Below are 23274 nucleotides of genomic sequence, written 5' to 3' on the forward strand. Positions count from 1 at the left end.
AATTTGGACTTTCATTCTGTCTCGCCTTTCCATTAATTTGTGAGTATTCTAGTCACTTCAAGACTGCACCCTTGAACTTGTACCCCCCCACCCCCCGGGGTCTTGTGTGTAGTTGGTATGCAGTCTTGAGCAATGCTGTTGCCCGCACGTATAGAGAGAGAGAGCAAGGTACGCACCTTCACGGGTCGCTTCGGTGGTGTTCTGGTCCCGAGGATGGACGGCTGGGGGGCATTGTCCCGCCTGGCCACCTGGCCATGAGCCCGAACCCCCAGACCGAGGTTGGCCATTCAGGAGCTGCTCGACCTGGGTGGGCTTGTTCTCTTTCCCGCTACCAGGGCCATTGGTTGGTTTATTGTCACTGCTTCTAGCGGAGCTCACCTGAGGACTCCCCGCAAGCCCACGTCGACCTGGGGGCCCTCAGGACGCGGACCCCCTGTGGAGCAGCCCAGCATATGTGCCTGTGGTGGGAGGCCTCTTTCGCAAGACCCCAGGGCGCACGCTGCACGCACCAGCGCCCCCTTGATTAGGGGAGTGACACCCGCTTCAAAGTACCTGCTGGTTTGGTGGCCTGTGCCCAAGCTACAGCTCAGTTCAGTGTTGGAGCAGCTGGGACAGCGTTTGCCCACAAATAGAAGGCTTGCTCCCTGTTCTCAAATAGCTCAAGTGTAGCTGGAGGAGAAAGCTCGTGCCGGCTAGCAGTGCGGCGAGTGAGTCGGGCCAGGCGCCAGCGCTCGGGCGGCCTGCTGTCGCCTCCCGGGCGCTCCAGTGCCTGCTGGCTCTGGCAGACAGGATCTTGAGCTGAGACCTGGAGGTGTGGGCTGGTCAAAAATCTCGTAGGTGGAGAGGAAGAAGGGGGTGGAGGGAAAGCAAGACTTGCACATTCAGATGCCTACGGGGACCCAGCAGGGGATGGGGATAATACCAGTCAACTTAGTGGGTGCTTTACACACGCATCCGCCGACTCCATCCTCCGTAACCTGGCCAGGTAGGTGCTGCTTTCACCCCCATTCCCCAGCTGGGAAAGCGGAAGCTCAGTCCTGGTTGGGACGTCGCAGCTGTGAGTAGCCCACCTGTAGTCTGTTTCCGGAATCGTTAGTCTGTGCCGCGGTGTGTGGCCTTGGGCATGTGGGTGAGGGTGGGGCGCGGCTGTCACCCAGCTCTGTAGCTGCTTGTCACTACGTGGTGGGACGGTGCCTTAGTGATCCGGGAGAGCAAGGCGGGGGCTGCGCTGTTGGGAGCTGGCCGCAGAAGTCACCCTTGGTCATTTCCATACTATGCTGTTGGTGACACCGATGAGTCCTGCTCAGTGTGGGGAGGGGACAGCACGGGGAGGTAAGGGTGGAGGTGAGAAACAGGAGCAGCCACAGCTGTTCTCTTGTCTCAGGAGAAGGCAGCGACACTGAATTTCATCTGAAACCTGACTTTAGTACGTTGACAGCTAGTTCCGGTTCTTCACGAGCAGCGTGCAGACTGAACCACACAGGCCTGTGGCGGGTCATCCGGGCTTTGGGGTGCTGCCTGTGAGTGGGGGCCGGAAGGGCGTGTCTGAAGAGGGGCCCCCGATGACTTGGCTGGGTCGTCGGTGGTGAAGGCTCTGCACCGAGTCCTTCCGCTTCTCTGCTGTCCTCTATGGTCCTTGTGATGTTGGGTTGCTGTCGAGACGCTCGGTCCCCAGATTGGCAGGCGGGTGGCATCTTCCTCCCTCACGGATGCTGCGGGTGACTCACTCTCGATGGGCTTCTGCAGTCTTCAGTGGAGGTGTGGGTGTGAAGCCTCTGGTCCATCTCTTGTGTGAGCCTGAGGGAGTTTTTGGTGCCGGAACTCTCTGCCCTTTGTGAGGATCAAGGTGACGAAAAACAAACAAAAGCCTGGGAGAGAATGGAGCGTGGCCTGTTTGCCTAGTGCGGGCGGGGCGGAGGCTCCCTCTCCCGCCCGCTTCTGGACCCGGAGTCCTGCTCATTAACGCTTCCGCGTACTTGCACAGCCCGTCTCCAGGCCCTCGCCCACCCCGTCCTGTGCTGGCCCGCTGTGGGTCGTGCTTCTGCAAGGTGACCAGCAGGGTTCTAGTGGCTGACACGCCAGGTACTTTCTCTCTGCCAAGCACTGTTCTTGGTGCTTCATGTGTTTTGACTCTTCCAGTCCTGACAGTGACCCTGTGACAAGTACCATTCTCTTCTTTCATGGAGGAGAAACTGAGGTCCAGAGATGACTGATTACTCATCTGAGCTCACATGGAAAGTGGCAGGATCTGAACCTGGATTGTCGTGCTCCGGAGCCTGTGTCTTTAAGCAACACGCTCTCCTGCTCCTCGGGGTCACTGTTGTTACCCCATCTTGCAGATGACAGTGTCCAGGCTCAGAGGGTGGAGCAGCTTGCCCACCATCATTGTGTAGTAAGTGGCGGAGCTGAGATTCTAATGCAGGGCGTCCAGCCCAGCCCTGGGGCGCAGTGTTACCTCTCCACGGTCATGGGCGCATCCATGCCCTCCTTCAGTCAATTTCCAGGTGACACACAGGGAAACTGAGTCCCCGAGAGGCAGACTGGCCTACCTGAGGTCCCCAAGCGTGGCCTCTAGAGTCAGGGTTGGCCCCAGCCTTCCAGATGCCCGGTCCCTGGTGTTTTTCCCTGCATGGTTGGTTGACCTGCTCTTTGGCCTCTGGCTTGAGTAGGTGGGTGGGGCTGGAGGGCAGTTCTCCTGGGGCTTGGAGGAGGTGGCCTGAAGCCCCCGTTCCCTGATCACTGTGCGACCTCTGTCCTGCCTCTCCCCATTTCATCCTGGTGATCCTTCTCCATGCCTGCTGCAGACCCACTCACTCCAGCTCTCTTCAGCTGGGCTGTCCTGACCCTGCCCTTGCTGCCAGGGCCAGCCCCCTCCTCCTGCAGCATGCTCCTGCTCTCAGAGATCTCTCCCTTCCTCTGTGTACTCCCTCCCTACCCCCCAGGACTGGGAACAGGGAGGACCATTAAGTCTTTAGCTGACTGATGGCAGTGAGAGAATTCAGCCCAGCCATCATGTTAGGCCATTTTTTTCTGTTCCTGACACCCTGCTGGTCCTCTTCCTGTTGTTACCACATCCTTGGAGTGCCAGCATATGAATGGAGAGCCTACCGAAAATATGTGGCGATTAAAAAGGCCCAATGAGGGGCAGGGACGTTCTCCAGGTCTCAGGATTGGAATCAGGTGGGAAGAAGAGCAAGTTTCCATTTGTGTAAAAGCCCCATTTGTGTAAAAGCCGGAGAGAGGAATGTATTTACTCATGCATAAAATCTGGAAGGACACACAAATCTCTTTAATTGGTTACTTCTAGGTAAGAAAAGTTAGATGATTGTGGGGCAAGATGGAAGGGACTTTTCCTGAATGACCTTCTACACTTCTGTTATCTTGAATCATATTGCTTATTCAAAAATCAAAATAAATACCTGTTCCTCCCTCCCCCAAACATTGTTACTGGCACAAGAAGTCATCAATAAGCTCCTAGTTTTGCACTTCTGTGTTTTCAAATCTATTGGATATGGCTTTCCTGTTTGTATGGTATAATAACAGCAAGCTTAATGGAGTTCTGATTTGGTCCAAGGCCCTGTTCTAGCATCTGTCTCATGCATGTGCTTATGCTCATTTAAATCCTCCCAATAGCCCTGCCAAGAGGGGGTGCTACTAACCATCTCCATTTCACAGACGGGGAAGCCGAGACACAGTCTGCTCAAGTAACCTCCACAAGGTCGCACAGCTAATAACTGGCCAGGCCAGGATTTGCAGCCAGGCCTTCTGGCTCCAGAGTCCATGTTCTTAGGCATGCTGGTTAGGATATGGAACCACTGCCCAGGAGTGGTGGGTTTGCTCTGGGGGGTAAGAATTGGGATACCCCACCTCTCCCAGACCATTTCTTGTCAGACACCTTCAAACCACTCAGACATAACTGTAATTCCTTACGTGTGTCCATCTTCTTATTGGACTGCCGAGACTTTCTTTCTAAGATTGGTTTGAGCCATGTGCCATTTTATTTTGTTTTTAGAAAATTATGATGACTTATACCACTGGTCGGTTGAATCATATCCAGACTTCTGGGCGGAGTTCTGGAAATTCAGTGGAATTGTCTTCTCACGCATGTATGATGAGGTAAGTAGGGATTTTACTTGTGCATTACCTTTTTATGGTTATGTTCCAAAATAAAGTGTTCGTTTTTGGGAATACTGAATCATATTTTCTTTTGATGCCTCGCATCAGTGGGAAAAAGTCATTGTTCTAGAGAGTTGGCAGAAAATTGTGTTGAGGTCACAGACTCCATGGAGACCAGGCAACCTCTGGACTCTGTGATGTGTGGATCTCGGGCCCTGTCCTGGGAACTTGGGCGATCCTACATGCAGGGCATAGTTGTTTTATTTTTATTTTATATTTAAAAAAATTTTAATTGTGGTAAAAGACACATAACACAATTTACCATCTTTTTTTTTTTTCCACAATTTACCATCTTAACCATTTTAAAGTGTCCAGTTCCATGGTGTTATTAAATACATTCATATTATTGTTGTTTTTTAAATCGTCAGTAGTTTTATTATTTTTTAAACCTGGAGTTCAGGGAACGTTCCGACTCCTCATGCTGTCAGTCAATCTGGAAAAGTGGGTCCTGTTACTCAAAGTATAACTTAATTGTGTTTTTGTGTGACTGTGGGGTGAACTGTTCTGAGAGGCTCGCCTGTGAATATGCACTTGGGGAAGGATATCAAGGTTCCAGCCCGTGGAGGAAGGAGGCTAGGGGCCTGGCTCTGGCCCTGGGGGGTTGTGGTGGGAGGGGCGGGTGGGTCCTGGAGCTCCGTCTCCCAGATTTCAGCGTGTGTGGTCAGAGCCTGTGGCATTGGGCAGGGGCCACACCTGTCTTACTTACTTTCTGGCACCCGCATCTCTCATAGAGTAGATGCTTCATACAGGTCTGCTGAAAGAGTTCATTTGTGGGGATGCTGTTTTCCTTTGGCATTCATTTCTTTTTTCTTTTTTTTTTTAAACCTCATAGGGGAATAATTAGCCATGAAACCGTATATATTTAAAGTGCCCAACGTGATGATCTGATATACAGACACACTGTGGGATTAACACACCCATTGCCTCACCTTCCCTGTGGTGAGAACGCTGAAGATCTCCTCCCAGCAACTTGCACGTGTGAGATCCTGTCTGATGAACGCTAGCACACTGATCTCTTTTCGGTTCCAAGCCCGGAGGCCCATCCAGTGCTCAGTCTATGAAACGATCTAATGAGGCTTTGGGCCAGTGAGTTAGTGGGCTTCCCGGGAAGCAGAGTCACTTGTATTTATTCCTGGTGTAGATCTCATCTGGGTGCGTGTCTTGGTTTGCTGTCGTTCTCCGTAGGTTGTGGACACATCGAAAGGAATCGCAGATGTCCCCGAGTGGTTCAAAGGCAGTCGTCTAAACTACGCGGAAAACCTCCTGCGGCACAAAGAGAATGACCGAGTCGCCCTGTATGCTGCAAGTGAGTCCTCACGGCCCCGGAGATGTCCCTCTCTCCGCGTCCTGCGCCAGGCTCACGAAGGGCCACGTGGCTGGAGAGGCTCCACACATCCAGATTGCCGTGTGTGTTTTCAAACACTGTTCTGGCACTTTTTTTATTGTGGTACAAAGTGCGTAACATTAAATGTACCGTCTGGACCATTTTTAAGCGTACGGTTCGGTAGCGTTAGGTCCCTTCCCATTGCTGTGCATTAGCTCTGCAGAACGGTTCCATCCTCCTGTTTCGGCATGGTGTCCTCAGAGTCCATCCATGTAGTCGTGTGTGATAGGATTTCCTACCTTTTTGAGGCTGCATGATATTCCCTTGTTCGGATACCCCACATCTTGTGTGTCTTTTCATCTGTCACGGGGCACCTGGGTCGCGTTCACCTCCTGGCTGTTGTGAATAGGCTATGACAAACATGGGTGTGCACATAGCTCCTTGAGGTCCAGCTTTGGATCCTTTTGGATAGATACCCAGAGGTGGATCGTATGGCGAATCTATGTTTAATTTCCCGAGGAACCTCCTCCACACTGTTTTCTGTAACAGCTGCCCTTGGCACCTTTCCGACATCATTAAGACCTCTGTTGACCTTTTCTTATTGCTGAGAAAGGGAGGGGACATTCATGTGATCATGTTTTTTTTTTTTTTTAAAGATTTTATTTATTTATTTGACAGAGAGAGAGAGACACAGTGAGAGAGGAAACACAAGCAGGGGGAGTGGGGAAGGGAGAAGCAGGCTTCCCGCGGAGTGGAGAGCCCGATGTGGGGCTCGATCCCAGGACCCTGGGACCATGACCTGAGCCGAAGGCAGACGCTTAACGACTGAGCCACCCAGGCGCCCCACATGTGATCATGTTTTATGGGAGAAATTGAAACACCAAATATGAAGTAACCAGCTCAGAGTCACCTGGACAGTTAGTGAGGGAACTGCAGCTAGAATCTCTGCCCGTTGACTTCTCCTTTAAAAAAAAAGCTTAAAGAATTTTCTAATTTATGTACTAAGCAGGCTCCGGAAGAGTTGGCATAAAATACTTGAAATAAACGAGGAGTTTTCTTAGTAAGGAGACACTGTGGTTGGCCTCCTAATTAATTAGGTTTTTGGTAAGCCTGAAGTTTTGTAAAAAAGTAACGTTGGATTTATATTGTATTGGTTAAGGTTTGAGGTGTTTCACGGTGGATTTTCCAGGTGACTATGTTTTTCTCCTTTGAGTAATAAAGCTTTACTTACTCATTTTAGACACAGCATGTGCTACTATGTTGTGAGGAAATAGGGCATCCGCAGGGGAGACTGAACTTCACTGGACCTTTGGTGTTCATGACTCACGGCTTCCAGTGTTGGGATGGTGACAGAATCTAATGCTGTCGAGCTGTCCACGTGTGTGGGATGGTCTGCTCCCTCTTTTGCAAAGGGAGCCCAGGTAGCTGTGCCCCCTGCCGTCACCTGCCCAATTCTTGTCTCTTGCCACCTGCTCTAGTCCTTGCAACCCTCGTCTACGTGACAAGTTACTATTTGTTGTCAGAAGTGGTGTTACAAGTCAGATAATTATGCTTGTCCAGGTAGTGCCTGAAATAGGGGTAGATGAGGTCTGGTAGCTGTGTGACCTTGGGTGAGCCCCTTAACCTCTCTGGGTCTGTTTCTACCTCTGTCTAATGGAGAGGAGGAGAGTACCTATTCAGGAATATTGTAGAGCTTAAATGAGCGAATATGTATACTCGTGTATACAACAGTTTCCGCCGCAGGGGAAACGTGCATAGCTCTCAGTTGAGATTATACCTCTGAAATCCCTGTGTGGCTTTTAAATCCTGGCTGTTCCGTTCCTATCGTGGCTTCCTAGAGTGCATCTTCCAGGGATGGGGCCCAGGCTCACGTATATTTTTTAAAACCCACGGTTGCTTCTGATGCACATTGTTGGCTAAGAACCACAGAGTCTTGTCTTTATGTCGTGTTTGGGCTGTTCGGTATTATTCTGCTCCCTTCCTTGGTTCTTAGCCCAGATGCAGTTTGGGCTGAGCACGTAAGTAAGTAGCCTTGGGGATGGGGACACTACACAAGTCCTGCGTCTCTCCCTTGCTCTTTAAGGAGGTATTTGCATATCCATCCATCCATTCATTCACTCATTCTCAGATCTGTCTCAAATATCTCCTCAGTGCAAGGTGTTGGGAACATGGTGTTGAACAGGACGGCTGACATTGTAGTGGGATGAACGATAAATAAGAAAAAACATAGAGATGCTCCCCAACTTAGGACTGTTTGACTTAATGATTTTTTTTTTTTTTAAGATTTTATTTATTCATTTGAGACAGAGATACAGACAGAGAGAGAGCATGAGCAGGGAGAGAGGCAGAGGGAGAGGGAGAAGCAGGCTCCTCGCTGAGCCAGGAGCCCGATGTGGGGCTCGATCCCAGGACCCTGGGATCATGACCTGAGCCAAAGACAGACGCTTAACCATCTGAGCCACCCAGGAGCCCCTGCCTTTATGATGGTTTAACGCATTCAGTAAAAACCATACTTGGAATTTTGAACCTAGACCTTGTCGCGGGCTCACAATCCACAGTCCCATCCTGTCCCGTGATGCCGGGCAGCGGCCGCCGCTCCCCGTCAGCCATGCGATCACGAGGGTCACAGACGCCACCTGCATCGTCTGTCACCGTCAGTGCCTAGTCAGGTGATTTTGTCCAGTGGGAGGCTCACGTCGGTGCTCTGAGCACGTTGAAGGTGGGCCGGGCTGAGCTGTGGTGGCCGCTAGGAGAGGTGTGTGAAATGCAGGCACACTTTGAGCTAGAGCCAGTGGGCTAAGCCTTAGCTTTGTAAAATGAATGGAGGAGCACATTTGCCTGGGGTTCCTTACGCCCTTGAAGTCTAATAGGAGTTGGCTTACAGGGTTTCAGTAGTGAGCCGGTGTGTGACACGGGCATGCCCGCTACGTGACCCTGGTCACAGCAGCCCCCGGCAGGGAACCGGCTGGAGGTGCTCGGCGGCTGCCGCCTCCGGGAGGCACAGAGCGGCGGGAGCTGGGAGAGTGGGCCTCCTTCAAGTGGGATTTCAGCCACGAGAGTCATCCACGCCCTTACACGGTGCATGTCAGTGGTTCTTTGCGTCTTCACAGGGTTGTCAACCACCACCTCTGTCTAGTTCCTGCTGTCTCTGCCACCTCAAAGGGAAACCCCTCTGCAGACCCGGCACCCATCGGTGTCTGTCATATCCTTGGGTTTGCCCGTGCTGGACGTTTCCTAGAGATGGAATCCCGTGGGGCGCTTGGTGTCTGGCCTCTTGCTTGGCCTCGTGCTTTCAAGGCCCCTCCACTTTGTGGCAACTGTCAGTGCTTCCTTCCTTTTATGTCCCAGTCATGTTCCGGTGTGTGGATCCAGCATGTTCTCTCTGCCCGCGAGAGGCCCTTCAAGGGCTGTCCTGCCCCAGGCACTGGGGTCCCTTGGTGAGCACCGCTCGTCGCCTTTATGACCTGAGGGGCGGGAATGCTGGGTCTGTCTTTGATCGTTTTTCCTGCTCCCGTCAGATGTCTCTGCACTTTTACCTCAGGCACCGCACCAGGTCCCAGTTTCTTTCTCGGGAAAGTGGGAAAGGTCAGATGTGAATCTTCTGATAAAACGAAACAAACCTGAAAACCGGTAATGCTAGTGGGAAAACAGACCGGTCTTGTGGGCGGCCCTGCGCTCATGCTCTCACTCTCCCCCTCACATGTATATTGGCTGCATCCAGACCCTCTTTTCCTAAGTCCAGCTGTGTCCTGAGCATGGGTTAGGGAGGGAAGGTGGTCATTCTGGGTGTGTGGTGGCTGTTTCACACTTGTCCCTGCGTACCCTCCCTGCCCAGCCCCGCCGTTCCTTCCCTTTAAGTAGGAGAACCCCTTCTTTTAATGAGCTCCCCTTGTATTTGCAGTGGAAATAAGTGCCCTCAAGCCAGGGATCAAATTTAGTTTACAAATAAGGTACCTTCTTCTTCTTTTTTTAATTTAATTTATTTATTTGATAGAGCGGGACCAAGAGAGAGTGCACAAGCAGGGGGAGTGGCAGGTGGAGGGAGAAGCGGGGACCCGATGTGGGGCTCGATCCCAGGACCCTGGGATCATGACTTGAGCCGAAGGCAGACGCTTAACCGACTGACCCACCCAGGCGCCCCACAAATAGGGTACCTTCTTAGCAGGGTCCTAGATCGCTGGTTATTGGCTTGGGGACTTGAAGGTCACTCACTGTGTTTTGCTTTCTGTGTGTTTTCCTGATTCGTTCCCACTCTCCTAGCTGAGTGCAGGTGCTCGTGGAGTTCTGCTCTGTGCTCGCTCAGGCATTCTTGGCAGACCCCATCCCTCCTCCATATGATCCCCGGTGAGGCCACGAGGTGCCGCCAAAGGAAAGCATTCGCTGGTGCCTTCATGCTCCAGCGAGCAGAGCGGAAGCAGTATGCGTTAGCCCATCAGTGTGGGAGTTCCAAGAACAGCTGCCTGCATAGCACATTCTGTCTTTGACCAGTGGTTTCAGGTTGCTGGGTATTTTTACAGGATAGGAAATCACGTGGGGAGTGGAAATATGGGAGAAGTAATTACGAGGCTACTCAGTAAGGAGAGAAAAGAACCAGGGGTAGGCATACATAACTTTAAGGAAATGGGAAAAACCAGATTTACACCAAAGAGAAATCAGGATGTTTGGAGAAGTGATGCTTCATGTGATAGAATCGAACAGCAGTTAGTAGTCAGGAATAAAATATTTGCATCAAAGACAACAGTCAGAGGAGTAATGTCTTTCCAGTAGAAAGTACGTTCAATAATTTTCCCACACCCATGCAACATTGAGTCTTGGTCGTATTCATTTTCTTTCTTTCTTTCTTTCTTTTAAGATTTTATTTATTTTAGAGAGAGAGAGAGCATGCAAGCAGGGGGAGGGGGAAAGGGAGAGGGAGAGGCTTAAAATAGTAAACTCTTAGTGTCTCACAGTTTCTGTGGGTTGCACGTTCGGAAATGGCTTAGCTGGGCGGTTCTGGCTTGGGAGCCCCTCATGAAGTTGCAATGAGGATGTTGGGAGGGGCTGCATCATCTGAAGGATTGACCGAGGTGGGCAGTTCCACATCCGAGATGGTACACTCCCATGGAATCCTTAGTTTCTCACCACGTGGCAGCTAGATCCCCCAGAGTGAGCTAGGTGGAAGCTGCTGTGTCTTCTATGACCAAGCATCAGAAGTCACCTGTCTCCAGTGTCATGTTGGTTACCTGGCTCGGGCCCCATCAATGTGTGCAGACCCACCTGAGAACATGAGCACCAAAGACGGGGTTCACTGGGGTCGTTGTGGAGGCCAGCTGGCACACCGTCCTGTTCCATTATTGCCGTCTGGTAGGTGGAAATTCGTGTCCCGCTGTTGTCACGTATGTTTCTTTCGATAGCGAGGCTGATCATTCTAATGTCTTGGGCTGATTTCCACATACACGCCCTTCCCTAGGAAGTTGAGTAAACCCATGTCTGGGTGATGTTTCTGGGCACCTGTTTCCAACCTGCGTTTAAACCGTGTGAGTTTTCCTCCTTGTCTGTGACTGAGAACCTTTCTTTTAGGGTTGTCTCTACCGCCTGCCCCTTTTCTCTTCCCAGGGGAAGGCAAAGAGGAAATTGTGAAGGTGACATTTGAAGAGTTGCGGCAACAAGTAGCTTTGTTTGCAGCAGCGATGAGGAAAATGGGCGTGAAACAAGGAGACCGGGTGGTCGGTAAGTGTTTTTGGTTCTTGTTGTGGCTTGTGGGGGAGGAGACTGAGGCAGAGTGACTGGCTTGGAAGGTTGAGGCCACTTTTGGACAAGATGGCAGATTACATGCAGCCTCGAAGGACTTCAGCGATCCGCACTCGGTGGAGGCTAGATGCACAAGGAAGGTCATGGCGCAGGGAGAGGGCAGGGGAGTCCGGGCAGTAGGGACAGCCTGTCAAAGGCCCCGAGGCTCATGGGCGCAGGGCACCTGCAGGGGTGACAGGAGCGTGGTGGGCTGGGTGTGTCTTGCAGGCGGTGGGGTTGGCAGGGACTGTCCTTCCGGAAGGAACCAGGGTTGGAATCCTCAGACCTGAAAGGGAGGCCTGGCTCCTTCTCCCTCCCCGAGTCCCCGCCTTCCTTTGTTCTCTCCTAATCGGGTGGTGAGTCATGATTTCCCACCTAGAGCAATTCAGGTTCTTTTTTACAGTTTTCTTCTCACTTTGACTTTTGGAGAAGGTTTAAAGGCCTGTATGTGGACCTGGTCTCCACCACAAGGCACTGTAGTGAATTGAGATGTGGGTGGGTGTGTCCCCAGGGGCAAGCAGCGGGAGATAAGAAGACTTATCGCCCCTGCCCCTGCAGGCCGGGCGGTGTGCAGGCCGGTGGTCGGGGTGCTAGCCCGCCTCCCCCGCCCCCATGGGGGTGGGACCAGGGCCATGGCGCGGGGGTGGCAGTGTGAGAAGCCGCTGCTGGGCCTCTCCCCCGGGGAGCTCACAGCAAGTGGGCCTTCAGCGTGTGTTTGCAAAGAGGGTGGCCTTATCATGTGTAAACCGAGGAAAGGGCTGTACCCGTGTCTTGCTGATGGCAGCTGGGCCCCGAGTCCCTGCTCACATGTTAGTTGACTAGCACCAGGTAGTAGGCACGTACCAAGTTGCCTCCTGTCTTAGCCCTCGATGAGGCCTTCCCGTGGTTGCTCGCTGCAGGGAGGTTCCTGCGAGCCCACGGAAAACCCACCACCACTCTCTCCCGCATCCTGCTTTTGTTCTTTTGTTGTCCATAGAGACCGCCTGAAATCTTGGGATTATTTGTGTGCATGCATGCATGCGTCTGTCTGTCTGTCCTCCCATACTAGAGGACCAGGCTTGGTCTTCTGTTCACTGTCGTGTCTCTGTCCCCAGGGAGGCGGGCGCACAGTGGGTGTATGATGAACACGGAGTGAGCGAATGTGGGTGCGGGGCCCGTGGTCACAGCAGGCATTGCGTGGTCGAAGCCTCAATATCTGGGGTTCTTCTTCCAATTTAATCTACCCTTTCGAGGTCTAGAAAAGGATTTCAGAAGGTCCTTTTTCCAGTTTTCACTTAAAAAAAAAATCTCTTTGAAGCAAACGTTTTCTGAGAGAAGGAGAAATGGAGAACTGGGTGTGTCGGGGAACATGGCCGAGAGGCCTCTAGGGACACCCGACTCTGCAGAGTCAGGCTGGTACCCGCTGACCCGCCCCCTCGTGAGTGTCGCAGTGTGGACACTAACTTGGCCTGTCCATAGTTCCAGGCCCTGGGGGCTGTGTTTCCCTAAGAGGGCGTGAGGGAGTGACTCCCTGGGAGAGGCTTGAGGGGCTCCTGAGACTGACTTGGGGCTGCTCGTGGGGGGCTTCTCTTGTCTGTGATGTGCTCATCTCTTGGCCCTCTGTCAGTGTCCACCAAGTCTGGGTGTGCAGCCTCCCGGGAGTGGGCCCCGTCCTGCCCTGGGGACATCACAGTTTACATAGCAAGCTCAGTGGGCCCCCGTGGGCCTGCCTGTGGCAGATGCTGGGCGCAGCCCTGCCCTCGGGGATGCTCCTGGCCCAGCAGGGAGATACAGCGAAGCCAAGGGAACGGGAGTCCTGACTGCTGTGGTCACGTAGGCCCCTGAGAACAGAGGGGAGGGAAGCAAGGGGGGAGCCGTGCTCAGGGCCTTGGGTGCCGTGACTGCGGGGCTTCTGTGGTCACTGGGGGGTCGTGATGGGGGGGGCACTGGGCCATGGCCCCCCCGCTCCCTGATGGAACATTTAGGATGATCTGTTTAATGGACCACAGTCTCTCTGGCCACAAAGATTCTCTGCCTCTGTCGTCATAAAAGCCCAGCCTCCTGCCAGATGGAGGGTCTATGCTTCTCCTCCTCTTACAGTCTTGTGACGGTCCTGCTTTCCCCTATTGCCTCTCCTTCCTTCCCCATCTATCCACCTGTCTGTCCGTCTTTCCTTCCATCCATCCATCCATCCAGCTGCCAGCCAGCCAGCTCTCTAATATGAAGGCCTTGATATGCAGGGCATAGTAAAAGGCACTTGGTAAAGCAAAGAACAAGACCGGCAAAGTCCCTGCCCTCATGTGAGAACCAGATATAAAATTGCCAGTTATGACTATTAGATGTAGATGATTATTAAGGTTAATTTGGTGAGGGAGAAATAGAGTGTGCTTTGTGGGGACCAGCCAGGGAACCCGAGTTTATCAGGTGACCTCGGAGAAGGCGTCTCTGAGAAAGTCTCGGTTGCATTAAGAGCTGAGTGATGTTTGCAGAGTCAGGAAGGCCGGTATGTGTGAAAGAGTGGTTAGGCAGAGCAGACAGCCTGTGCAAAGGCCCCGGGGCAGAAGGAGCTTAGAACAACTGGAGAACTGAAAGAAGGTTGTGACTGAGCCCAGAGTGGGAGGTGGAGTGGAGGGAGAGGAGGCTGGGCCGGATCCTGCAAGGGCTGTGGGGATCACTCTGGTTAGGTTGGGTCGGAGGGGGTGACATGGATAGGCTGGTGGTAAGTGGGGGGGCCTTGTGAGTGGGAGATGTCCAGGCACTGGGGTGAGGTAGGGCTGGCCGTGCTCCTTGGACCGGCCAGAGGCAGCCCTTCTCCCCACTCCTGCCCTGGCTCTCAGAAGTACCTTTTGGAGGTCCACCGCGTCCAACATACCCTGAACGCAAGCCTTTCTCCCGGTACCCAATTACAGGTTATTTACCCAACGGTGTGCACGCCGTGGAGGCCATGCTGGCTGCCGCGAGCATCGGCGCCATCTGGAGCTCCACATCCCCAGACTTCGGTGTGAACGTGAGTTGGGGTCCCCACCGAGTGCCCTGGGGGTGCGGCCACTGCGGCAGAAACCTTCCCGTGTGATTTCCGCAGGGGAGGGCTCTGTCCACCTGACGTCTTGGGTAGGGGCGCGGGTGGCCGTGCCGCAGGACTGGCGGGGCTGGAAGGCGACAGTGTCACCGTGGCCTCCCATCTCATGGCCGGTGACATGAGAGTGATGGGAGAGAAGGAGCCAGAAGGGGCGGAGTCTTGTTTTTCAATCTAAAAACGAATGAGTCTTCCTTCTTTCTTATATTACTAACATCCCGTCCGTGTGTGCGGACTGCGTTAGCGTGTGTTCTGTGTGACAGATGGCTCTTGGAGATCTAGCTGGAGGAGCCTGGTCATCTGTCTGTGGATCCGTGACCATGGAAGATTCGTCTGGGTTTGCTCACAGAGGTTCCCCCGAGGCCTCCCTGCCATTTTTGATCTCTTACTTTGGATCTGTGTTCTCTGTGGGGTAGGAGGGCGGGCCTCCTTCTCTCTGTGAACCCCGTAGGGACCCAGGACCTGGGGTGCATCCAGCCGCTGGAGTGACCCAGGCAGAGGCAGGCAGCTCATGCTCAACCCTACCGTGGAGGATGAAGCAGCAGCAGAACAGGACTTACCTGGGGCCCCAGGGACCTTTCCTGGTTGCAGAGCCTTGGGGACGGGGGGCTCTCAGGAGCCACGAGGACAGACCCCAGTTAGAGGAGCTGGAGGGCATCCATGACCATCATCCACTCTTTCTGGCGTCGGACTGCTCCGCTCTCGTCACGGCCTCTGCTCCGGGCACTGGACCACGTAGCTCAGTGGCTGAAGGTTGGCCTGGACTTGCCGACGATGCGCCCCTGGGCCAGCTGTTTATCCTCACATGCGAAACAGGGGCCGTGGGGAGAGAGAGGGTCATGAAACGGGCGTAGGAGCCTCAGGCCCAGGATTGGCACGCCTCGGCTGCAGGTTCGGCCACTGGCAGTGTTGGAGCTCAGCACTCTGTGGTCGGCGTGTGTCTTGGCTACAGGGTGGGTTTCTGGGTATGAGCTTGAAGCTCACGTCTGCCTTGGGGCTTGCTGTTCTGGTGAAGGTGGTCCAGGTACGTCGCATTTCCCCCACGCCGTGTGAAGGAGGAACAGACGCGCTTCTCTGGCCCAGGGGCCTGGAGAAGTAAGTGAGCGGCTGAGGCTGGGGTGAGGACCTAGCTCTGCTGAGTTCAGGGAGGGGTGGCCGCCCCAGACCTCACCGCTTGGCATGGTTTTCCTCCGGGGGCTTACCCGTGCCTATGCCTGCTGCCCCGTTGAGGACCACCCTAGGTCAGCAAGGACTGACCTGAGCCCGGAACTCTCCGTGTGGCCTCTCCAGTGCCCCAGGCCGTCCGCGAGCCTGTGTGAGCTGCTTGGGGCCAGCGGCATCCTCATGGGAGGGTCCCTGAAGGCCGGGCCGGTCCCTGGGCACTGTTCCCTCGGATCCCGCCCTTGAGCCGGGTTGCTCAGAAGCAGGGCTGGGAAGGCAGTGCGGCGTGGTGGTTCCTGCCCGGGTTCGGGTCTGGCTTTGCTGCTTCTGGCCGTGTCCTCAGTACACACTGGGGAGCTGGTGAGGACTGCAGAATTATTGCTAGTGTGGGGTCGGGGGCAGCACCGGACGCCCCCACCCAGGTCGGTACGTGTTAGCCATTATCCAGGAGCTGGGTGTTGTTGAGTGACATCGGGAATTTTGAGCCCGTCGGGAAGATGTCAGGAGAGCTGTGTGTGGCCCAGGGGGGCAGGCGTGGCCTTCTGGGGCTGGAGCGAAGCCCCTGCCTGAAGACCTCCCTGAGAGCAGAGCTCCTGATGGTCCCGGTGGCGCGTCGTGCCTCCGGGTGCGGGGGGGTTGGGGGGCGCGGGACACAGGCAAGCGTCCAGCCACCTCCCGGCTGTTCTCTCCCGGATCATCATCCTCTCCAGGCCGCTCTGCCGGTGCCGGTGGGCGCTGGATGGCAGCCTGGCTCCGCTCTCTCCGCAGCCTTCAGCACGCCCAGGTCTGGGGAAGGCCAGAGTCTCGGGGGAGAGCGCTCCCTGCGGTCAGAAAACGACAGGCCAGCCGCCTTCCCACTCAGGTGCTTCCCTCCGCCCCGAGTTCCGGGAAGCTTTCCGGGAAGCTGTCATCTGCATCCTGCCTCCGGTGGGCGCAGCTGGGCGTGTGGCGATCCGGGCTGCCGTGCGCCCCGCCTTCCATCTCTTCCGCTTGTCCTCATTCTCAGCCTGGAGCCCGACACAGTTGGGCGTGGGGGTGTCGCCAGGCGGGGAGAGTGCTGTTTTCTGGGTCCCCAACCTTCCAGCCTCCCCCAGACCTCCAGGTCCTGCGTTTTTTTGGCATTTTGGTTTTTTTCTTTGTTTCACTGTTTTCATTTGAGTCCGGTGGCTCCTCCACAGATGTGCGGGGGGTCCAGCCCCTGACATCCACGCATCCGAGCGCCGCGCCTGCACCCTCACGGCGTTTTCAGGTCTCCGTGCGCACAGAACGGGGCAGCTGTCCCCGCCCGGCTGGCTGGTGGCGAAGCGCTGCAGCCGGCCGGACGCACCAGCCCAGGTGTGCTGCGTCTCTGCCCGATAAAGGCAGCTGCGGCGCGGGCGGCTCTCCTGGACCGGCTCGGAGCTTCACCTGTGCTTCCCCAGCCAGGTCGGCGTCCACCTGGGGCCCCCGAGTCCGTCCGCAGCCCGGCCCAGACCTCTGATCCGGAAGCACTGTGGTCTTTGGCGTGTGCGGGCTGTAACGCCCGAGACCCAGGCCCCTGGCGGGCCGGGTCCTTTCATCCGAAGTTTGTTGCCACCTGGCGTGGGGAGAGCAGGAGAGGTGCTAGGTGTCACCAGCACATCTCTGCTCCCTTCCAGGGCTCCCCCAGGCCCGCTCTGTGCAGCCCCTCCCGGATCCCGAGCCTTGCCCCTGGCGCCCTCTGCCTGCAGACAGCCTCGTTCCCTGGGTTGCTCTGGCCTGAGCTTCCCTCTTCCTCCTCCTGCTTCGTCTGCCTGGGATCCAGCCCTGTTCTCTGCGGCTGCCCTTTGGTTTCCTGGCCCACGGGCGGGTCTTCCCTAGTGGAGGCGGCCCCATGGTTAAGAGCCCAGGCTGCAGGCCCAGCTGTGTCACTGGCTGGTTGGGAAGGCTGGCGACTGACTGGAGCTGGCGCCGCCTCCTCGAGGACGTCGAGCTGCCCCGGGGGTGTGCAGGCCAAATGTGTGAGTGCCCGTAGCAAGCCGGAGTGGTGCCTGGCACACAGCACTCCGTACGTGGTAAGGGATTTTTAATGGCAAAAAGTTTCTTCCCAGATAAATCAGCAACTCTCAGCCCATCTTAGAATCCTGAGCTTTAAGAATACTATCTATTTTGCTATAAAATAGCAAAGTTTGTGCATCACCACAGTGCCTTTTATCCACCTAATGGTTTTCCTGGTGAGCCTCAGGAATTTTCTGTGTAGCTCTTCCCCTTGCATGCACGGACGAGTTGCCCAGGTCTTTACATCTCTCCCTTCTGGTTCCCACCTCCCTGCGGTGTTGAAGACTGGGATTTTCTTGGGAAATCATGGCTTCACTGCTTGTGCTCTTGGAGTAACCCGGGTGTTAGTTGTGAACCGCTGGCCTTGGACCGATGCACAAGGGAACGGAAGGGCCGTTCTGGGTGGTGTCTTCCCAGGCACTGTGTTTGTGGATGAAGAGGGCTCTACCCTGGTCTGAACTTGGGGGAGACCTGGCTTTTCCCTGTCACCCCTGGGAGAACACTCAAGCTGTGGGGAGCGTGTCGTGAGGCTACACCTGTCAGTTCCAGAAACAAGGGGTTACCTGCATGGGAGGCATGCCTTCTTGCAGAGAGAGTGGTGTGCTTGGCGGGATGGCGGGTTCCACGTGTGGTATAAACAGACACGTGGCTGTGGTGAGCCTGCCTTTTGTATTTATTTATTTATGAAAAAGATTTATTTATTTATTTTAGAGAGAGAGAAAGTGTGTATGGGTGTGAGCCGGAGGAGGTGCAGAGAGAGAGAGAGAGAGAGAATCCCAAGCAGACTCCCGGCTGAGCGTGGAGCCTGACATGGGGGTTGATCGATCCCATGACCCGTAAGATCATGACCTGAGCTGAAATCACAAGTCGGACGCTCAACCACCTGAGCCACGCAGGCGCCCCGAGTTTGCCTTTTAAATGGAGCTTATTTGTTAGTATACACGTTGATAGGGTTGTGCATTTCATTGGCAAAAAGTACCATTTGGAGGTACCATTTGGAGGACTCACGTACCTCTTTAATCGAGGATTAGAAGAGAACCAGAATGTGGAAGTGCTTTGCAGTGCGAGTTGCCTTTTTGGAAGGCGAGTCCTATACGCTAGCGGACCCGTGTTCGAGGCTCTTTCTGCAAAGTGGGGGATCTTTCTGGAAGTGCCGCTACTCGACCCACGATTTCCCTGTCTTACAAACTTGTGCTTTGCTATTTCAGTGTATGCGCATATGTTCTTTTGGTATTTCTTTATGTCGAGGCTTTCCTTGAAGTGACGTTCACGTCTCGGGCGCAAGTTGTGGTTCGCTGGGCTTTCTTCGTTGGCCACGGCTGACGGGGACGCAGGGATGAGGCCATGCCCCAGTTCGAGCTGCTCCTCTCCCTGCTGAAGGTGTTTGCCTTTTGCGTGACTGATGGCGAGCACCCTTTCCTTCCACTTGCAGGGTGTTCTGGACCGCTTTTCTCAAATCCAGCCGAAGCTCATCTTCTCCGTGGAGGCCGTCCTGTACAATGGCAAAGAGTACAGCCACATGGACAGGCTGCAGCAGGTGGTGAAAGGTGTGTGGCTCTCCCGGGTCTGAGCCAGCAGGGTCACAGCGCCCCGTGTGCCCATCCCTTGGTTGCATTACACTTTGTGAGAAATACAACGACTAAATGTCTTGGCCTGTAAACCTGTGCTCCTCCGCTCCCTTCAGGACTTCCAGACTTGAAAAAGGTGGTGCTGATTCCTTACGTTGCCTCGAAAGAGAAGATAGACCTTTCCAAGATTCCAAATAGGTAAGCCAGCCACACGCGGATCGCTGGTTCTGGGCAGAACCCACAGGAAGTCCCAGTGGGTAGTCGACTCTGTGGATCCTTTCACTGGGGGCCGTAGCATCTTAGAGGTGCGGGAGGTTTTGGTTAAAAACCACAGTTTGTAGAGGGGCACCCGAGGCCCCAGAGTGAATCCCTCGAGACCACACAGCAACTTAGTGGTGGAATGGAGAGAGCCCCAGGAGTGCTCTGTCCGTCTCTCTGCCTTTGAAGTATCAGGTCAAGCCCAGCTCCCTGATGAAATGGAAATTACCACGTGCACGTGTGTGCGTGTGCACGTATGTGCGCATGTAAACACACACATGTATATATATATTTCCCTTGTAGAACCTTTTCTTTGTCCTTATTGCTAATAGTATCTTCCTCTGTTTTTCTGACATTTATAAGCTGGTGCATCATACACTAAGTACCAAATAGTATTGTGAGCAGTTTGTTTTGGAATAGGAATTACGGAAGTGGGTTATGGTTTGGTCACAGTTGAGTTTGTCTCCAAATTCTTGGAGTTATACTCTTTTCTCCTTCCTTGAAGCCATTGTGGGGGAGGGTTCCAAGGTCAGGTGTGTTTACTCCCTTTCGCTCTGTGGGAAGGACAGGAAGGAGATTGCAGGGGTCCTTTTATTGGGGTGGACAACTGACACGTGGCTTGGTGTTTTGTGCAGGTTGCTTTCTAGGGGTGCTGAGGGGTTTCAGTTGTGTGGGAGGGATGAGATACACTTGCTGGGAGGGTGAGCCATGGCCACTGGGCCAGGTAGACATAGCCAGGCTCCTTGGGGCATGTGCTCGGATTCCAGAGGCCACAGGGTGCTGCCAGCGCAGGAGCTCTTCCCTGGGGGCTGTGGTCTCAAGCCAGACTGTGCAGGTTCAGATGTCAGCCCTGTGACCCCGTGTGAGGGATTCACCTGTGTGTGCTTGGGGTTCCCTGTCTGTAAAATGGGGATGATCACAGCGCTTTCTTCCAGGTGGGCTATGAGCATTCTGTAAGTGAAAGTGCACTTAGCGTAGCCCCCAGCAGTCCCGTCTGCCATGATGAGTGGGGGACAGCCGCAGGCTGCGGTGGGCTCTGTCCCACAGAGCATCTGGGTCAGGATATGCAGGCCTGGCGCTTGGGTTGTCCCTGAGACTGTGGGAGCCCTGCCAACTTTGATGAATGACAGCCAGATGACGAGCCCTGGTCCCAGTTCCCACTGCGCACACAGCTCCCCTGCCTTTCTGTCGGGGGCTGTAACGCACGGAGGCCGGGAGGAAGACCAGACGGGCTCGCTGGCCCCACAGTGGCCCGGCTTTTATCCTTCTGAATGTGCTCATCAGCAATTTATATGAACCGAGAGCATCCTGTAGAATCACGTTAGCCACTTCATTTAGCTTGATACAATGCAAAAAGCTGCCGCCATCCCAGTCTGGGAATTAGACCTCCTCTGCGCTTCGTCTTTGATTGCTGGATGCCATAGATAAACTAAGAACAAGAACGCGCCCAGGCTTGGAGACCTGGGGTGGGGGGTGGGGGTGCACCCTTTGGGATTTTCATTTTTAGAAGAGCAACAAAAGTAATTGCTATTTACTGTGATTTATAGACCGTTTGGAAGAAAAGGTTTTTCTCTGTGTGAAGTATCTGATTAGATTGGGCAGTTTGTGTAAATGGGAATCGAAGGGGAGGTGGAGGTGGAATGGGGCTTCCATTGGCTGGAAAGTTCCACAGTGAATGACTTTCCTGACCCTCTGGAGCAGAAGGCTTTGTTTGTTTACTGCTCAGAGTTGAATTATTCTGGATGCATGCCCTTTTTAAACCTCTGCGCCTCCCCCATGAGACATCCTCGTCCTTAAGGATGCTTTCCCATGCAAGATAGCGCAGTTCTTCCCTTTTGTGTGTATGCACTTGTGTTTCAGAGTAATTATCCTCTCCCAAGATGGCCTTGTGGCTTCAGCTGCCCTATTTCTGCTCAGAAAACAAATCTGTTCGTGTTCTTCCTTTGCTGGTTTTTGGCCACATGCATTGACGCTTTATGTCAGCTTTGGGGGCAGATTTCTTAGGTGGTAGTCAGTGGCGGGACTTAATTTTGTTTCTGGACAGAAATTTGTACCTAGCTGTTGTCTTCCTCGTGGTAGCATGTGATGCATTTGCCTACAAGTGTCTCTGTCATAGAAGCTAGTCTTCAGATCTCGGCCCCACCTTCTCGCTCCGACCTTCCTTGGAGAAGAAGCTCAGGAATCTGGTACCTCCCTTCCCTCCCTGCTCCTCACAGGGGGCAGCACTGTGTTCACAACCTCCTACCCCTGAGTTGCGTACAAATGGGATGTGTTAGTTGTAGGTGATCCTTCTGCACGGTGCTTGTTAAAGCATTCCAGAGATTCTCAGAAGAGACAGCCCTTGGCCCTGTCAGCATGCTAATAAAGCAACTCAGAATCTTCACTCATTCAGTTCTTTTCCCTTCAATTAGCGTGAATTTGAATTCATAAATATTTGACTTTTCCCCTCCCTCACAGAAAGCTTCCAAACAAGGTTAGTGTTCCCTGGAAATCCTACAAGGTAGCAGTAGAAGGCAGCGAGAGGCCACGTCTAGCCCAGGAAGCCTCGGCAGATGCAGCCCAGCATTCTGGAATGTTCACTGTCTGTTTCTGTGTGTTTTGCCCCCAGCGTGTTTCTGGATGACTTTCTTGCAACCAGGAAAGGCGAGCAGGCCCCACAGCTGGAGTTCGAGCAGCTGTCCTTCAGCCATCCCCTCTTCATCATGTTTTCGTCAGGCACGACCGGGGCGCCCAAGTGCATGGTGCATTCCGCTGGGGTACGTCTCTTCAGCCTCTGTCTGCTCCCCTGGGGACTCCCAGCTGGTGAAAACTGCCATCTGAGTCTGCACCCCAAACCCCCGCCCCAGCCAGACCACCCCCTCCCCAGAGACTCCGTCATGTAGCCCCTCTTCGGGGGGGGGGTGGGTAGCGTGGAGGTCTGAGACTGAGCGCGGGCACTCGGAGCTGCTGTTCCAGGAGCTGCGTCACCACTGCGATGGGTGCAGGGGCCCCGAAGTGCCTCCCAGGCAGGGAGGGCATGCCCTGGGTGAGCCCCCGGCTCCCACAGTGCGGCAGGACCCTGTAGGTGCTTGTGAAGGCGGTGGGTGGGCCCCGCTGGCATTGCACAAAGAAGAGAGGAGAGCCGGGAGAACAGCAACCGTGAGCACATGGAGGGTTCGGAGAGGTGCTGGTGTCGTGACGCCGTCGTGTTAGAAGGGCGTGCGCGGAGGTGCGCGCGTGCTCCGTGGCGTGCTCGGATGGAGCTGCCTGGGGGCTGTGGCCGAACCCCGGGAAAGCTCACCAGGCCGCAGTCGTGGGCTCGCGCTGCTGTCGCCGAGCGCCACGGGCTGGTGGCTTCACCGAGAGCCGTGTGCTCTCACGGTTCCCGGGCTGGGATGGGGGTCGGGGGTTCCGCTGGGGCCTCTCTCCTTGGCTTGCAGACGGCTGCCTTCTCCCTGCACCCTCACGCAGTCTTCCCTCGGCGCGCGTCCCTGGGCTCTCGCGTTTTGCCCAAATTCCCTCTTCTTGTGAGGACATCAGTCAGATTGGATTAGGACCCGCCCTCGTGGGCTCTCTGACCTCATCACCTCTTTTTTTTTTTTTTTTTTTTTCTTTTTTAGATTTTTTTATTGTTATGTTAATCCCCATACATTACATCATTAGTTTTAGATATAGTGTTCCATGATTCATTGTTTGTGCATAACACCCAGTGCTCCATGCAGAACGTGCCCTCCTCAATACCCATCACCAGGCTAACCCATCCTCCCAACCCCCTCCCCTCTAGAACCCTCAGTTTGTTTTTCAGAGTCCGTTGTCACTCATGGTTCTTCTCCCCCTCCGATTTCCCCCCCTTCATTCTTCCCCTCCTGCTACATTCTTCTTCTTCTTTTTTTCTTTCTTAACATATATTGCATTATTTGTTTCAGAGGTACAGATCTGAGATTCAACAGTCTTGCACAATTCACAGC

The 23274-nt window shown here is 54.2% G+C and overlaps 1 protein-coding gene across 3 annotated transcripts in view; it reads left to right on the plus strand.

Moving 5' to 3' along the window:
* AACS (acetoacetyl-CoA synthetase) overlaps positions 1-23274 on the plus strand; it is a 63481-nt gene that overhangs the window by 2631 nt on the left and 37576 nt on the right. For 2 of the 3 annotated variants that reach the window (XM_032431342.1, XM_032431344.1), the window contains exons 2-8: positions 4013-4116; positions 5362-5482; positions 11096-11209; positions 14158-14255; positions 18934-19048; positions 19186-19267; positions 21936-22083. In XM_032431342.1, the coding sequence (XP_032287233.1) occupies positions 4013-4116; positions 5362-5482; positions 11096-11209; positions 14158-14255; positions 18934-19048; positions 19186-19267; positions 21936-22083 (782 nt within the window). Of the gene's footprint in view, positions 1-619; positions 986-4012; positions 4117-5361; positions 5483-11095; positions 11210-14157; positions 14256-18933; positions 19049-19185; positions 19268-21935; positions 22084-23274 lie in introns of those variants that run through there. The other variant, XM_032431343.1, reaches the window with a different exon arrangement.

Source organism: Phoca vitulina, unplaced genomic scaffold (genome assembly GCF_004348235.1).
Source record: "Phoca vitulina isolate PV1807 unplaced genomic scaffold, GSC_HSeal_1.0 scaffold46, whole genome shotgun sequence".
NCBI classification, from domain to species: domain Eukaryota; kingdom Metazoa; phylum Chordata; class Mammalia; order Carnivora; family Phocidae; genus Phoca; species Phoca vitulina.